The sequence below is a fragment of the Osmerus eperlanus genome, chromosome 1, assembly GCF_963692335.1.
Source record: "Osmerus eperlanus chromosome 1, fOsmEpe2.1, whole genome shotgun sequence".
Lineage (NCBI taxonomy): Eukaryota > Metazoa > Chordata > Actinopteri > Osmeriformes > Osmeridae > Osmerus > Osmerus eperlanus.
In genome coordinates, this window is record NC_085018.1 from 14,254,060 (window position 1) to 14,271,670 (window position 17,611).

The 17,611-nt window shown below is 49.5% G+C and overlaps 1 protein-coding gene across 1 annotated transcript in view; it reads right to left on the bottom strand.

Moving 5' to 3' along the window:
- Nucleotides 1-9,042: 9,042 nt before the first annotated feature.
- ephb2b (eph receptor B2b) overlaps nucleotides 9,043-17,611 on the bottom strand; it is a 109,315-nt gene continuing 100,746 nt past the window's right edge. The window contains exons 6-10 of the mRNA XM_062456282.1: nucleotides 16,147-16,362; nucleotides 15,533-15,682; nucleotides 13,874-14,067; nucleotides 12,473-12,628; nucleotides 9,043-11,431 (exon numbers count right to left, since the gene is read on the bottom strand). Of these exons, the coding sequence (XP_062312266.1) occupies nucleotides 11,323-11,431; nucleotides 12,473-12,628; nucleotides 13,874-14,067; nucleotides 15,533-15,682; nucleotides 16,147-16,362 (825 nt within the window). The 3' untranslated portion in view covers nucleotides 9,043-11,322. The remainder of the gene's footprint in view (nucleotides 11,432-12,472; nucleotides 12,629-13,873; nucleotides 14,068-15,532; nucleotides 15,683-16,146; nucleotides 16,363-17,611) is intronic.

The following is a 17,611-nucleotide window of genomic DNA, read 5'->3' on the forward strand; positions in this document are numbered from 1 at the left end:
ATTATGTCATTCAGAAAACACTGCCATTTGATAAGTAAACCCAAAACAGCGCAATTCAAACACCCTTAACAACCATGTGTAAGCACTAACAAGCAAATATACTCAACAAGCAATCAGGGGTTTGGAATGAATACAAAGGTAAGCTCATCTGTACTTTGAAATCATGGATGCAAATATCAGAAGAAAAGGAATAATTGTCCAAATGAGAGGAGGTGGACAAGGCAGAGGAAGAGGAAGAACAACAACAATCTCAAATGAGATCCATGCCACACTATGACAGAAATCCCTATGACAGAACAACCTTCTCCAAGCCATGGAAGAAGTTTGTGGGGAAATTGCTCTTGGGTCTTGTCATGGATGGCTCAGGCATTCAGGGGCATTTTCCCTGCTGTTTGGCTAAAGAAAACATTGCCTGTGATGTTGAGGAAAATCTCTGGCCTGACCCTGGTCAGAGATAGGATGCTGACCCACAATGAACAGTACTGTACTCAAGCTCTGTTACCCAGGTAAAAATTATTTGTTTATTTCCTTGTTTTCTTAGCCTTTGTTCCCCAAATTACAATTTACAGCAATACATTTGTGTTGTTGACTAACAGTACTACTATTTGTATACTGTGACCACTACAGTAACAATAGCTCAAAATGCAATTGCTGTATAATGTAAATAGAAAATAAACAGCCTGTAAGAAGGACAATTGCAGTAATTGTGAGTTTTATGACATCATGTCAAACTCATGAGGTGGAACATATCTAAAATTCAGGGACACGTTATAGTCAATGGTTCTTGAAAACCTTTTTATACTAGTGTTTTCAATTCCTCCCAGCAGTGTCTAAAAGGTATTCAGAAGGTTGAATTTATTTGAGGGCTTTGTGTGTATTTTGAATGCAAAGTTAGGTTTATACGACAGATAATATGGTTTTGACTACTGTGTTTGATTTTGGGTCAAAAGCCAAGGGTTTGGCCAAAACAGTGTAAGTATGAAGATGTGTGTTTAGAGTTTGGAGAAAACACAGTACACATTCAATAAATGTGTCTTAGCAATTGAGAAAAACTGTAATCAGTGTGAGGTTGTCTGACAATGTGTGAGGTTGTGTGAGGCTGCATGAGGTTGTGTGGCCTGCATGTGGTTGTGTGAGGCTCAAGAGGTTGTGGGAGGCTGCATGAGGTTGTGGGAGGATGTGTGAGGTTGTGGGAGGATGTGGGAGGATGTGGGAGGATGTGTGATTGGTTTGGGAGGATGTGTGAGGCTGTGGGATGCTGTGGGAGGATGTGTGAGGCTGTGGGAGGATGTGGGAGGATGTGTGAGGCTGTGGGATGCTGTGGGAGGATGTGTGAGGCTGTGGGATGCTGTGGGAGGATGTGTGAGGCTGTGGGAGGATGTGGGAGGATGTGGGCGGATGTGGGATGCTGTGGGAGGATGTGGGAGGCTGTGGGAGGATGTGGGAGGATGTTGGAGGATGTTGGAGGATGTGGGAGGATGTATGAGGCTGTGGGAGGATGTGTGAGGCTGTGTGATGCTCTGTGAGGCTGTGGGATGCTGTGGGATGCTGTGGGAGGATGTGGGATGCTGTGGGAGGATGTGGGAGGATGTGGGAGGCTGTGGGATGCTGTGGGAGGATGTGTGAGGATGTGGGATGCTGTGGGAGGATGTGTGAGGATGTGGGATGCTGTGGGATGCTGTGGGAGGATGTGTGAGGCTGTGGGAGGATGTGGGAGGATGTGGGAGGCTGTGGGATGCTGTGGGAGGATGTGTGAGGCTGTGGGAGGATGTGGGAGGATGTGGGAGGCTGTGGGATGCTGTGGGAGGATGTGTGAGGCTGTGGCATGCTGTGGGAGGATGTGTGAGGCTGTTGTGAGATTTCTGATGAACTTCCACGCAGCACCGGTCAGCTCTGCCCACACATGAAACAAAGGCAAATTGCAAGCTGTGGGATAAACCTTGAAGTGTCTCGTGCATGTGTGTAGCGTGTGTCTGTATACGTGCGGTTCTATACGTGTGTTAGAGTGTGTACGTGTGTGTGTATGTGTGAGAGAGATACAGAGAGAGAGAAAGAGAGGACGAGTTTACAGAAAAGTAGTGTTGCTGCCATCTTGTGTCAGTGTCATGTGTTCTCCACCGACATTTACATTTGTTCACTTAGCACATCTTTTAGTCCACAGTGGCGTACAGAGCTGCATATAGTGCAGGTGATAGTTCGTAGTGGAAGTGCGCAGTTCTAACAATATTATAGTCATTACCACTAATGACTGTAACATAACAGACAACCTGCAACTTATCCATTACAATTGTGTACAATTGTTTGAATTAGTAATATAATTCACTCTCTGTGAAACTGTATCTGTCTCTTTGAAAAGGCTGTCAATTAGAATAAATATGAACATTGTTCCAGAGATGCTGGCTCCAATTGAGTCTAGCAGGGAAATAAGTTACTGTGGGTGCATGATTAAAATTCTTCCACTAGATGGCGTACAAGACCCACCGAGTTTGAAATGTGCGGAGCTCGAAAACTAGCTCTAGTGAAGGCAGACGTTTCTCTGCAAATAAACAACATGTATTCCCGTTCTTTTGCACCAGTTTGAGTTTCAAACTCACCATATGTAGTGAGGGGGGATCGAAACACAGTCCTGCGATTGTAACCTTGTCTGGGGAACCAAAATACATCTCTTTCAGTTCTTCTGGTGGGGGCCTTGGCTTTCAGAATGGAAAACTGATAGTCGGCATGCCGTGCATATTACATGTTTTTACTGTTTTCACTTTTATCTTTATAAATAGAACAATGTGTGTGGTTGCTTGTGACTCTATGCCCAGTGAGCAAGCTTACGTGTGAGTGTGTGTGATGTGTGCTGTGTGCGTGCTGTGTGTGTGTGTGTGCGTGCATGTGTGTGCATGTGTGTGCGTGCGTGTGTGTGTATCAGTGAGGTGTCTGGGTTTTCAGAGTTTACAGTGTAATATAGGTCAGACCCAGCAGGTCACACTCAGTCCTGTCACCTCCAGAGTGCCTCATTCTTAATTATGTAGCAAGTCTTCTCATGCAAACATCCTCTCTCATCTCCTCTCCTTCCTCTCCTCTCTTCTCCTGCCTTTCCTCTCCCTTCCTCTCCTCTCTCCTTCTCCCCTTCCCTCTCTTCTCCTACCTTTCTTCTCCCTTCCTCTCCTCTCTCCTTCCCCCCCTTCCCTCTACTCGTCTTCTATGTCTCCTCCTCTCCTCCTCTCCTTCCCTTCCATTTGGTCTCCTCCTGCCCCCTCCTCTGTTCTCCTCCCTCTTCCTCCTATCTGGCAGCCTTGCCTGTTGCCCCCCACAGCAACATGGATCCAGACTCCAGTGAGGTTGGTGCCTCAGATCCTGACCCCTCCTGCACCACAGCACATACAGACCACTTAGGGAGACAATCCACCAAACAGTGAAAGCAGATCGTGTTCCAAGAGCTAAAACCTCTCGAAACCAGATTTCTACTTTCTACAGAGCAACTATTTTTTTGGCTCAGGCACTTTGATGTTAGTTGTTTATGGGACATATTTCTGTGTCTGAGAGCAGTTCTGCTCGGATGAGGGTAGGATCAGCCCCACTGGGACACATTAGGAGGTTCCCCCAACAGAGCTAAAACACAGACCATTCCTTGGCATCCACCACTGCAGTGCTGTTAGGACTGTTCTCTTCTGCTCATTGATTGTCTGATGCACGAACTGTGCGCACTAGTTGTATGTTGTTTTGGATGAAAGGGTGTGCTGGGTGTTTGTGTTCGTTAACAGGATAAAATCTTGTTCCAAAGTTTAGAACTGAATAAAAAAAATACGATTTCTGTATTCGGCTCCGACAGTTTGGAACGCTTTCCAAATCAGAATCAGAATCAGAATCAAATCAGTTTTAAACTGGAAAAACACCAGAATGGGTATTTTAAATCATTCATGATTTTGAGGCTTAGTCCCTGACCTGAAATTGTTTTTAAAGTTGTTGCTTTATAATTGTATTACTCTCCAGTAATTGTGCTATTGCTTGTGTTACGTACAGAAGTGTTTGCTTTAACTATATTGCGTGTTGTTTTTCGTAAAGGTGCAATGACTTGATTCTGCCTATCTTGGCCAGGACGCTCTTGAAAAAGTGATTTCACATCTCAATGAGCCCTTCCTGGTTAAAGAAAGGTTAAGTGAATAAAACGAAAGTAATTCAAGCTACGAGTCTACAGTAGATTCCATGGGCGTGTGGCTTCACCCATCCAACCACAGAGCTGCTACACCGTCTGCACTGCATTAGCCACCGTGCCATAACTCTGGCCCAGTCTGGCTCCTGGGCTCAAGTTCTGAGCTGGGAGCCAATTAGGACCGCTGGTGGAGTAAGCGAGGCCAGCCGTCTGAAATCCTAGCCTCCTTATATCACTCTGACTGGCCCTTCCATCACGTCCTCAGGTGAGCTAGTCTGCTCGCGACCCACAATCCCCCACTCCCCCGCCCCCAGCATTCCCCCCGCCGCCGCCCTCCACCCCTCCATGACCCACGATAACCTCCACAACCTCCGCCCTACAGTCTCCATCACCACGCCCTCCCTCTGGGCGTGGTGATGTGTGACATTTGCAGGAGGGCAGGTGGGGTTGGACAGAAGCTGCCTGAAGGATGATCATTAGAGGGGAGAGCATGGGGAGACAGGGCAGCGCTGGGGCCGGGGCCGGGGCTGGGGCCGGGGCTGGGGCCGGGGCTGGAGTCGGCTGGACACACTGAGAGGCTGGGCAGGAGGCGGCCCGATCAGGGGAGCCTGCTGGTTGTGCTCACGCACACTGAGAAACACGAACACACACAGGAAGACACGTTTATTAGATTTTATTTAAGAAGGGAAAAATAGGCATTCGCTAACAGGAACACTTTGGTCCCTACTGTACGTTTGACAGATTTAGTCCCTGGCAATGTGATGGCATGATACAAGAGACCTGAGCAGATACTCACATACTGTACCAAGGCCCCTTATGGAAAGTACAGTATATGGGATATGGTTGGCTGTGTTGAACAGCATTTGACCCTAGATCACGAGCATGCAGGTTCAAAACCACAATCGGGACGCCACCTCTGCACAAACAAGGTTTATTCGACCACATTTTTCAGCGCCATAGCTATTTTGCAGTGCTGTACTTCAATCATGTCATTTAAAATTCCTTTCTTTTGAGGTTTCTCAGAAACCACAACTTACCACAGAAAACGTCGTTTTCAGTTTCGTGGACAAGGAAGTTGGTAATGTGCATGTCAGTCCTAGTTAACAAAGAACATCGTCCTATTCTGTGTTGACCTACTAATACGAATCTGCGTTTGGACGTGACAGTACAGGAGCAACCGTACAGGAGCCGGTCCACACGTTCCCTCAGCAACACACACCCAGAAGCAGCTCCACACACCACTCGGCCGCTGCTGTCGGAACTGATCTGACCACACAGCTCTCCGGGTCCCAGACCTCGTTAGGAGCCTGGTGGGATTGGCTGGAGACCTCGCTGTGACCTCATCGGGGCTGCGTGTGTGTCAGAAGGTTTTACACTGTGAGCAGGAGAGCCGGTTCAAGAGTTCAGCGCCACCCCCCCCCCCCCCCCCCACCACCACCACCACCACCCCAATATCTTATATCTCCGTGTAAGAGATGTAAGAGAAAGAAAACAATTGTAATTCTTTTTTTTTGTATTGTTAAACTTTTCCAACATTTTTTAAATACATACACATGCATTGGTATATTATTTATAGAATATATAATATAAAGCAACACATCATTACAAAAAATATATTGCCAAGACAGTGTTATAACAGATCTCATTTTTTATTGAGGAGAGTCAAGTTGGGCTTTCCATTTTTAGAAAATAAACCAAGAACAATATTACAAATAATGAAATTGTTACATCATTCACAGGGTTACAGTCAATGTACATTTATACAGAAATGCAGGAGCTCCCAGGAGGGAGAACTCCACTGGTCTGAGTGGGCTACAAACAACAAGGTGGGGCCAGGGGCCGGGGGCCAGGGGCCGGGGGCCGGGGGCCGGGGGCCGGGGGCCAGGGGCCAGGGGCCGGGGGCCGGGGGCCGGGGGCCGGGGGCCGGGGGCCGGGGGCCAGGGGCCAGGGGCCAGGGGCCGGGGGCCAGGGGCCAGGGGCCAGGGGCCGGGGGCCAGGGGCCGGGGGCCAGGGGCCGGGGGCCAGGGGCCGGGGGCCAGGGGCCGGGGGCCAGGGGCCGGGTGCCAGGGGCCGGGGGCCGGGGGCCAGGGGCTGGGTGAGAGCTGGAGGCTTGGGTGGGTGGGGATGGAGGGCCAGGGGGTGTTGGGGGCCAGGGGCCAGAAGACAGTGAGGGGGCCAGGGGTGGTGGGGTCCAGAGGGGGAGGCCTGGGATCTCTCACTGCTGAGTCTAGAAGGGCCCAGAGGGAAGCCAGTCACATCTAAACTGACACCAGGACACCAGGGGACGCTGTTACGCTGTTGGCAACACAGCGCCGACAGGAACGGGAGCCATTTTCTACACACACACATACACATCCGCACACACACCAAGCGCCACAAAGGAATGCAGTTCTGCTGCTTTGACCATATTTGGATGACGAACACACAAACACAGACTAATGAATGAGGCCCAGCTCGTGTTGATGCACACTGTGATGTAGCTGTAACACCGAGACGCAAAACGCTTCCTCTCTCAAATGCTGGCACAGGAAGGAAGGACCGGGTGGAGGAGACCCACAGTCCCATGAATTAGTCGCTCAGTTCTGTAGTGTTTGTGTGGTGGTTTGGTTCACGACTGAAAGTGGAACTAAACACAACTAATTAAAACAACCACTTGTCATGTGATCAGACATCTTTCGGCCTCTCGTTCATACCTTGCACGACTGTACTGTGCCTGCAAATAGTCTCACGGATGCTTTCCCTTCATGTGACTGTCGTCGTGGTATACGATTCAAATTGCGGGGATTCATTTTCTGCACTTCAATAATCTCTCATCTCACTACAGAGATAACTGGCAGAGTCACGGTCAGTTCGATACCGAGTCGGATACTGAGTCAGTCGCAGAGTCGTTCAGATACTGAGTCATTCAGATACTGAGTCAGTCACTGAGTCATTCAGATACTGAATGGAAGACGGTGGCGTAATGACTATTGATCCACAGTATAAATCCTGATCCCAGCAGTGAGCAGAATACTGCTGGAGATAAACTCCAGCTACACCTGTTTAATCCCTCACATTCTCACAGTGGGACTCTATGGGGACCACTCAACCGGCAGCAGACTTTGGAGGAAACAGCTATTCTCAGAGACTGTGGGTGGTTGGGAATGGTGCGGAGGGGAGGGGGCAATCTATCCCACAAAAGACTAATGAGGAATAAATACTTCTTCTTCTTCTTCTGAAAGCAAGCTGCAGCACCTGGCGGTCATTCAGGTGTAAATAAGGTGGTGCTTTGTGTCGTGATGGTCGAGCAGAGAATAAATCCATACTTGATTCAGCCCTGGCACTCATTAGAATCTAACACTTCATACACAAAGAGAGGCTATCGACTTCTAACTGCCTCAGAATGAAGGGAGGCAATCAGGCTCGTTGTCCACAGAAGTGACATACCAAACCACCTGCACCTGGAAGAGGTGGTCAATACAATATGATAAATTACCCATGTGGTCTTAATACCTCATATCACTCTCTCTCACACTCTCTATGTAGAGGTCCACTTATATTTGTTTTCTCATCATGGCACAGTTCTGCCTGTCTCTAACAATATGAAAATAATGGACACACATGAGCCCACGTATGTTTAGTGGTGATGGACATACAGGCACCTCGCTAGCTTCAGAAGGTGGACAAAATCGTCCATAGACCAAAGTTGGACCATAGCTGGACTGTAGTTGGGTCTACAGCTGGACTGTAGTTAGGCTATAGCTGGACTAGTGCTGGACAATTACAACTCACAGTCCAAAGTCTGTGTTCACCTCACAAACAGAAGCACCTCAAAGCCTGACCTGTGAACCGGAAGATTCTGAGGTGAGATGTTGTAGAGACGTCAAGGCCTCACAGCTACACCAGGCAACAAAAGAACACAGAGGGGGGAATTTAAATATTTAAAACGCTAGACAAAGCGACAAGGCAGGACGAGACAGTTGGAAGCTCTTTTCCCGTCGAGTCAACTCTGTGGTGGCATTGGTTACATCTGGGTGACTGGCTCACTTCACACACCAGCTCTGCGATGACTAACAGGAAGAGAGAAGCAGCTCTCTTCGCCGTCCTATCTGCTCTGAAATATTCATGGTGAAGCAACACTGTATTAGGACCTTACATGGAGGAGAAGGGTATAGTTGAAGCATTGTGGTGAAACTTCCATCCTCCCAGCGAAGACTGACTCTGGATGGAGGGTGTTAGGAGTCTGGGCACTGCCATTACTGGAGGAGACTCTGGGAAGAAAATGGCGGGAGCTGTAAAGCTTAGCTCTTTATCTGTGGTGAAGGAGCGACGCAGTCGAGAAGCTACAAAGACGCGAAGCTGAAGAGAAGCATGAGAGATGGACCGTAGCAGACTGGAGGAGGACAAATGTGATGGATGGATGTGAGGGATGGATGGGTGGGTGGGTGGATGAAAGGATGAAAGGCTGAAAGGAAGGCAGTTTGTGAGAGAACATGGAGTCGGGAGCCTGCAGGGACTAATGTCGCCCGCCTGTGGGTTCAGGGGTCAGTCAGCACACAGACAGACCATCCGTCTGCCACTGTTGTTACTGTTGTTGATGTGACTACAAACAGACCAGAGAGGGGACGCACGCAGGTGGCAGAGAGAGAGAGAGAGAGAGAGAGAGAGAGAGAGAGAGAGAGAGAGAGAGAGAGAGAGAGAGAGAGAGAGAGAGAGAGAGAGAGAGAATAGAGAGATGAATGAGGGGGGGAGAGAGAATGAAGAGAGGCACATAGAGAGAAAATTATGTGACAGATACAGAAATGCAGAGATGGTGAGAGATCAGAGAGAGAGAGACAGAGAGGGAGGGAGGGATGACAGAGACGGACATGCTGCCACGACAGTGAGGTAACTGTGATCAGGGCCCCCCCCCCCCCACAGCTGGATGTCCGTGCCTGGCTCTGACTCAGCACCGAGCTCTGGAGCTCCGTCTCATCACGGCGGCCCAGCGGGAGGGTGTAGGGGACGGGGCTGGGGGCGGGGGTGGGGGCTCAGCCGGGATCGTCTCATTTGGCTGGTTTTGTAAACTGTGATTCACCATCTCTGGGGGAAGTGGATAGGTTAAGGGGCTTTGGATGGACTGAGTACCCCCCCCCCCCACACACACACACACACACACACACACACACACAGCATCACCACCACCACCAAGACGAAACGTAGCCCACAACAACACTGGCGAGAACTGACGGCTGCCCGTTCTTCAGTCAGGGCTAACGCTGTACAGCGAACATATAATAGTCCACAAAAATGAAAAGTGGACGACTGTTATCTACAAGGTCTCGTGTGAACCAATGGGATTTTTTTTTCTCCTTCGGCTCTAAAATGTCGTGGAAGATCCAGAGATCCAACGATTTGCATTTGATAGTCTGACCTTAGTAAGGAAAACCCTCACATTGCAATAATAATAATAATGATATTAATATAATGAACACAGACTTTGTTTGTTTTGTTTCATCATTTCCAATTTACCAAAAACAACCAGGTATATAATTAAAAAACCCTAACTTAAATTTTTCTTTTTACATTTTCTATTTTAGAAGGAACAAATCTAGAAGCAAAAAAAGCTAGATGTGATGTAAGCACATTCTTCTTCAGTAAAGTGTGTCAAATCCAGCCTTTTACAGAACAGTGTTCTGCTGTGTACTGTGGCAAATCAAAGCCCTCTGTGAAATCCATCATTAACTCAGCATGCTATCTCACAGCAGCTTCTCCACACTGGGAGACACACACACACACAACCACACACACACACACACACACACACACACACACCACTGAAAGCATGGAGGGAACATGCTAGATAATGTGACGACCTAAACATTATGTGCACTCAAGTTCCTTCTATGTAAACAGCAAAGGGAAAACAACCCAACTCTCTTTTTTTTCTATACCTCTATAGAGGAAGTTTGTTTGTTGAAGTTTATTACACTGATTCTTCAAAATTCACAACTAACATCTTTGCAAAGAAAGGAAAAAGGAAAAGATAATAATTATAACAACAAATACCCTCCCACTAGTCAACCACACGTTTAAAGTCAATCCATGAGCTCCTGAACTGAGAGGACAGTCAGACAGGGCTTGGTACCTGCGTATGGCCGGCGCATAGTGATGACATCACCCCCATGTCAAGTGCATCTGATATGTACAGGATCATGATGAGGTACAAGGGGAAGATGGTCCATTTGGCAGGTTGTGATGTTCTCATAGAAAAAATTACTGAAAAAATCCATTTGTCCACAGTGAGAAGAAGCATGGTGCGAAAGCAAATCATCACAAATTTCACACAATTAAAGAAATTACTCGCTATGAGTTGAAAGGAAATCGGTGTCGATTTATATTTGAAGACATTTTGAATTTCTTTGCCCAAAGAGCTCCATTTCATGGTTTTCATTTACGTCACATATTTGTCTCCCAAGTCAGTGTTGGGAGTGTCCATCAGGTTTCCTCTGATCTTCTACACGATGGTTTTGAGGAGGCGTAACACCGTGAGATATCCAAACGGAAACATCACAGAAGATTTGGGGACCTGTTCTAAAAGGTAGGCCTCGTCTCCCAAAGATCCTTTTTCTTTTCTTTTTTTTTTCTTTTTTTTTGCCCTTTTAAAGGGTAGCCTTACTATTCAGTGCCCCTAGCTTACAACACCAAGCCATCTTTATATGTATATAGATGGCTTGTGTTTTCTCAGGTTTTTTATCATAAAAAAAAATAATCTTTACAAAATTCTCAAAACAAACAAACCCAAATTTTTCTCCAAGACCAAACTAATCGATTTGTGGAAAATGGAAGAAGAAAGATGCCGCTCATCGGTGGCCTTCCGTAATCCTGGCGTCTCATTGGGTGGTGGGTCACCACGTCGACATCTTCTCCACAACCCGGCAGTGACCATCCCAAAGGTAAAGGTCATGGGGATGCCGGGGGATGGGGGTGGGCATGGGGGAGGAGAGGGGTTGGAGAGGGCACCAGGGACCGGACCGCCACACGAAAACACTTCCACTCCATCCTCCCCCCACTGCTCACCCCAAACCCTGCATCCCTCTCTCTCCCACTCTCTCTCCCCCTCTCTCTCCCTCTCTCTCTCCCCCTCTCTCTCCCTCTCTCTCTCCCCCACTCTCTCTTTATCTCTCTGTCTCCCTCTCTCTCTCTCCCCTCCTCCATCAGAGTCAGACCTCCACTGACTGGATCTGGTTCATCTGGGCCCGCATCATCTGGACACTGTTGAGGATCTTCTTCTGGTGTCCGGCTAGCGTCACGCCCACCCTCAGGATGTCCCTGTGGAAGGAGACAGCGGCAGAACAGAAGTCAGGGGTCAGGAGACAGAGGCAGAACAGAGGTCAGGGGTCAGGAGACAGAGGCAGAACAGAGGTGAGAGGCAGGTAAGAGGCAGAACAGGGATCAGAGAGGGGAGACAAGGCCAGCACATGGGTCAAAAGTCAGAGGCTGGACAGAATGGAGGCAGGAGCCAGAGGCAGGGGTGAGAGACAGCAAAGGAGAGTGGTAGGTGGATGAGGCCGCAGCGGTGATCAGACAGGAAAGGCAGGAAACAGAGGCAGGAGAGGTCAGAGTAAAGCTTGCGAGTCCTCCCACTTGACTCCATCTAAACCAGATGAGGTACTATGGGGAAAGCACAAGTAAACAAGGATGTCTCGCTGGGGCCAAAGTAAGCAGTACAAGTCAGATCAAGGCTAACTGGCAAGTTCCCCATTCAGATCCAGACAAGACTGCAGGCTGTTTATCTCACAATTCATCCTCGAAAACAACGAGATTCCTGGGACTGTGCTCCTATTACCCTACCCGGTAATGGGCCTTATTGCATTAAATACTCCAACCTGCAAGGACTGCGATGACAGGCTTCCTGGAACAATGCCTGTCCTATTTACTACACGGTGAACAGGCTGTTGGTGACGTGGGTTTGGATAACGTCTTCCCACGCTGCACGCAGTCTCCCTACACATCCACGTCCACGGGCATCTCTGATTGGTCCTCTCCTAGGCCCTGTCTCTCTGTGGGCTCCAGGGAGCTAAAGCTAAAGCTAGCAGGCACACGTGGCCGTGCAGCCCAGGCTGAAACTCTTCTTCCCAAGGGCCTCTAACATTTCTCATACAGCACCCCTAGTATAACGTACCATATACCTAGAACTATAGAGTTAGAACTACATACCTAGTACCATGTACCTAGTACCATGTACTGTACCTGGTACTATTTACTTAGTGCTATTCTACCATGTACTGTACCTAGTCCTATCAGGAACAAATTATACAACTGCATGACCTGCATATCCAAGGCCTTGGAGCTCTGTGATTGGTCACTTACTCCATAGTCATCTGGGAGACCAGGTCGAAAGTGGAGAAGTCGGCGCTGGCGAAGTTGTCTTTGTATTGGCCCATCTTGATGGCGTCCAGCCACTCGTCCACCGTGCTGAAGGAGGAGAAATCTGGGACACTGCGGTCCAGCAGAGGCAGATGGATCCTACAGAGGACAAGAGAGAGAGATAGAGAGAGAGGAGGGGAGAAGGAGGGAGGGTGAGAGGAGGGAGAACGAGAGAGGGAGGGAGTGGATTAAGAGAGAAGGGGAGGTAAAAAGAGAGAGGAGGGAAGAGAGAGGGAGAAGAGAGAGGTTTGAAAGAGAGAGAGAGAGAAGGGAAGGGAGAGAGAGGAAGAGAGAGAGAGAGAGAGAGAGAGAGAGAGAGAGAGAGAGAGAGAGATGGAGAGAGAGAGAGAGAGAAGAGAGAGAGAGAGAGAAGAGAGAGAAGAGAAGGAGAGGACAGGGAGGCAGAGAGAGGTTTGAAAGAGAGAGAAAGAGAGAAGAAAGGGAGAGGGAGGAAGAGAAAGGTTTGAAAGAGAGAGAAGGAAGAGACAGGGAGAAAGACAGAGAAACAAAAAGGAGCAGAAAGAAGAGAGAGGGGAAAAGAGAGGGTAGGAGAGAGAGAAAAAGAGAGGAATCAAATCTCTGAATAGCTCTGCAGACACGCTTTCCTAATTGTTAGGTGAAAGACTGTGACACATCTCTCTCTCCCTCTTTGGTGGCACTGAGGAGAGACAATATACAGGCTAATACCTAGGGTTTCTAATATTCCACAAATCCTATTCTTTATAGGCCAGGAGAAAATAGTTTTGACCTTATTCACGCACCAGACATTTTCCAAATTGATTTGTCGTAAAGGGCTCTTTCCAAATGAAGTGATAGGCATTGAGGAGACGGTATGTGTTTCAAAGTCTGTGGAAAATCAGTTCCTTTGCCCACACACAACTTTAAACCGCCGCCGGGCACAGCATTTCGAAATCTCCAGAAGTCTAGACTCTCACAGGAAACTGACACCCAGAACATGGACTGTACAGGACTTCAAAATGTGTTGTTTGAAGTATGCAACTGCTTCAGATAATTCTGTGCCTACAGCGATATGAGAACGACTGGTTTCGTCAAACCAAAAGTCTTTCATTCACATAACCGCTCGGCGCCAAAAGAAACAAGAGACTGAATGTTTGGTGAAAACCAGCTTGGCCACGAATGGCACCACGGCACCACAGAGACACAAACGTTGTTTTCCACCGTTGAGGGCGAATCAGATGCATATGATTCTTTTTGGAATATATCAATGACAGCAAGAGATGGCCTGAAGACACACACATACACACACACACACAAAACCACAAAAGACAAACTAATCTTAAACAGAAACAAAAACTCTCTCTCTCTCTCTCCCTCTCCGCTCACCCTGACGACAGCGGAGTCATGGCCTTCAGGTTTGTGGGGTTGCGTATCATCTTGTCCAGGTTGTTGACGATCTGGCTGAACTTGGGCCTGTTGTTGCGGTCCTTCTGCCAGCAGTCCAGCATGAGCTGGTGCAAGGCGCTGGGGCAGTCCATGGGTGGGGGCAGCCGGTAGTCCTGCTCAATGGCGTTGATCACCTGCAGGGGAGACAAAGATCTGTAAGGGCTCCTATGAGGCTCTACAGGGGGATGAGGTGGTGGAGGAGGAGCATAAAGAAGAAGAGGTGGAGGAGGGAGAGGTGGATGAGGAGAAGTAAAAAGAGGTGGAGAGGGACAGGTGGAGGAGGGAGAGGTGGATGAGGAGAGGAGAAGGAGGAGAGGTGAGGAGGGAGAGGTGGATGAGGAGGAGGAGAAGGAGAAGAGGTGGAGGAGGGAGGTGGAGGAGGGAGAGGTGGATGAGGAGGAGGAGAAGGAGGGAGAGTGGAGGAGGGAGAGGTGGAGGAGGGAGAGGTGGATGAGGAGGAGGAGAAGGAGGGAGAGGTGAGGAGGGAGAGGTGGAGAGGAGAGGTGATAGGAGAGAGAAGGAGGGAGAGGTGGAGGAGGGACAGGTGGAGGAGGGAGAGGTGATGAGGAGGAGGAGAAGGAGGGAGAGGTGGACGAGGAGAAATTAAGGGAGTACAAGAAAGAGGAGGATGAGGAGGAGAAAGAGAAGGAATAGAAGAGGAGAAAGAGTAGGAAAGAGAGGGAGAGGAGAAGTAGGAGGAGAAAGAGGTGGAGGACGAGACAGAGAGTACAAGGATCCTCTCAGAGTAGAAGCAATGATATTTGTAGGTGACAGGGGACATCTAACCATGTGTGTGTGTGTGTGTGTGTGTTTGGCAGGGGGGGGGGGGGGGATGCATGACCAATGCTCCATAACGACCTAGAGGAGGGACCTGAGAAGACCGTAATCCCTTGCTCATTACGGCAGCCATTCCAGAGCTACGTTGAGGCCTGGTTTAATGAGAGCCAGGAAGCCCCCAGTGGGCCGTCAGCCTCATCAGGAGCTGCTGCAGTCAGAAGATAACAGCTGAGCCCCTCACTACCTCTTAGCACATTAGCGTTCACACGTTCAATTTGAAACTATTTTCATTATCTCTCCTCATAATTTGGTCTCTCTCCCTCTCCCTCTCTCTCTATCTCCGCTCTCTCGCTTTCTCATGTTTCTCTCCATCTCTCGCTCTTTCTCTTCTCTTTCTCTCTCTCTCTCTTGTATTTCTCACTCTTTCTTTCTGCGTCTATCCCCTCTCTTTTTCTGTCTTTCTCCATCCCCTTAGCTCTTTCTTCTCTTTATCTCCCCCATTCTCTCTCTCCCTTTCTCCCTATCTCTCTCTCTCACTAATGATGTGATGACTTCGCTGTGGTAAAGTTGGAGGGCTTTCACACCCCACATCAAACCAGCCTGAAAGCCCCTGCTCTCCAGTCTGGGACCAGAACCACACTGACTGAACGGACCTCTAAGGACCTGAATGGAGATAATGAAATTCAGAGGGAAGCTCCAGCAGTGTTTCTATGGAGATCATCCGAGGTGTTTGGAATTAGTAGGGAAATGAGGGGTAGGTGGGTAGCAGAGGTCAGGGCGAATGAGAAACACAGCACAGGGTAGGAGAGCTGAGGTACGTACGTCCTGATTGGTCATGTCCCAGTAAGGTCTCTCCCCGTAGGACATGACCTCCCACATGACGATGCCGTAGCTCCACACGTCGCTGGCCGACGTGAACTTCCTGTACTGGATGGCTTCAGGCGCCGTCCACCGGATCGGGATCTTCCCTCCCTGGCAACACAGAGACAACAGCCTGAGACAGGGGGAGGAGGAGGGGTGGGAGAGGAGGAGGTAGGAGGAGGGGGAGGGGGGGAGAGAAGGGAGGGAGAGGAGAGGGAGGAGGTGGAGGAGGAGGAGGAGGAGGAGGGGGAGGAGGAGGAGGGGGAGGAGGGGGAGAGAGGGGAGGGAGAGGAGAGGGAGGAGGTGGAGGAGGAAGAGGTGTAGGAGAGGGGCAACCTGAGGTGTCCTGGTCAGACAGAAAGAGAGAGCATTCACAGAAACTAAACGCTGGGTGGGGGGGACTCAATCCCTGGGAGAGGAGTGTAACAGAGGAGAGGAGGAGGAGAAAGGAGGGGAGGAGAATAAAAGGAGTGGCTGAGGAGAGGACGAGACGAGACGAGAAAACAACAGAAAGGAGAGAGGAACCCAGAGGGGCGCTCTGCCTCAGCAGTGCGGCCCATGGCGGAGGGGCTCACCAGGGCGCTGGTGTAGGTGGGGTCGGAGGTGTCGTCCTCCAGGAAGCGGGACAGGCCGAAGTCGGACACCTTGCACACCAGGTTGCTGTTGACCAGGATGTTGCGTGCTGCCAGGTCGCGGTGGACGTAGTTCATCTCGGCGAGGTACTTCATGCCCGAGGCGATGCCACGCAGCATGCCCACCAGCTGGATCACCGTGAACTGGCCGTCATTTTGCTGAAAAAACAAAAACAAAAAATCAACAAAACGTTGATGTATGGGGTACAGTATGGTGTGCTACTTCCTGCTATTACTAGCCGTTGTGTTGCTAAAAAACTTAACAATTATTGTACAGAGTACAGAACAGTGTAGGGTGCTTCTTGCAATGACTTGTAGTCCAGTTAATGAAGTCTAGTCAATGCATACATGTATACAAAAATGCACATGAACTGTCTTGTATTTGGGGTCACTATGGACTTGAACTCCTTAAACATTGCCTGGTTAGTTTAAGCTGGCTGGCTGGGTGGCTGGATAACTGGCTGGCTGCAGCTGTTACTGTATGTGTGTGTGTGTCTGGACGGGGAGTGTACCCCGTACTCAGGGAGTGTCTGGCGCCCATGTGCAGCTGTGCCTCCAACTGTGCACACCTGCACACACCCCCCCACACCTCTCTCTCTCTCTCTCCTCTCTCTCTCTCTCCTCTCTCTCTCTCTCTCTCTCTCTCTCTCTCTCTCTCTCTCTCTCTCTCTCTCTCTCTCTCTCTCTCACTCTCACACTCACTCACTCACTCACTCACTCACATACACACTTACAGAGCCTGGGAAGGGTGAGAACAGCCTGTGAAGAACAAAGTCCAGGCCCAGCCTCCCTCTCTCCTCCAGCATCCTCCTCTGCCCAAGCCTCCTCTCTTCTCCCAGCCTCCTCCTCCTGCGCGCCTTCTCTCCCAGCCTCGTCCTCCTCCTCCCCCAGCCTCCCCCAGCCTCCCCAGCCTCCACCAGCCTCCCCCAGCTCATTACCCCAGTGTACACTGCTGCTCACGTCCGGCCCGCTCCACCTCATCCACCATAGCAATTAAACCTCATCCATTATTCATGAGGCCACAGCCAACCACGCGCTCACCAGCTCACAGCTCTTTCTAATCCAGACGCAGTGTTTGGATATACGTTAATTGGAAAGATCCTTTGATCAAAGTCATTTGAAATGGGGAGTGCAGAGAAGGAAAGAAAGAGAAGAAAGAGGGAGGAGGGGATGAAGAGAGTCTCTCTCTCTCTCTCTCTCTCTCTCTCTCTCTCTCTCTCTCTCTCTCTCTCTCTCTCTCTCTCTCTCTCTCTCTCTCTCTCTCTCTCTCTCTCTCTCTCTCTCTCTCTCTCTCTCTCTCTCTCTTTCTCTCCAGCCAGTAGCATAGGCTAGAGAAGCAGTGTGGAGCCGGTCTCAGCTGGAGTCTCCAGTCTAAAGTAGATGTAAGGTAGATCTTGATACTGACCCA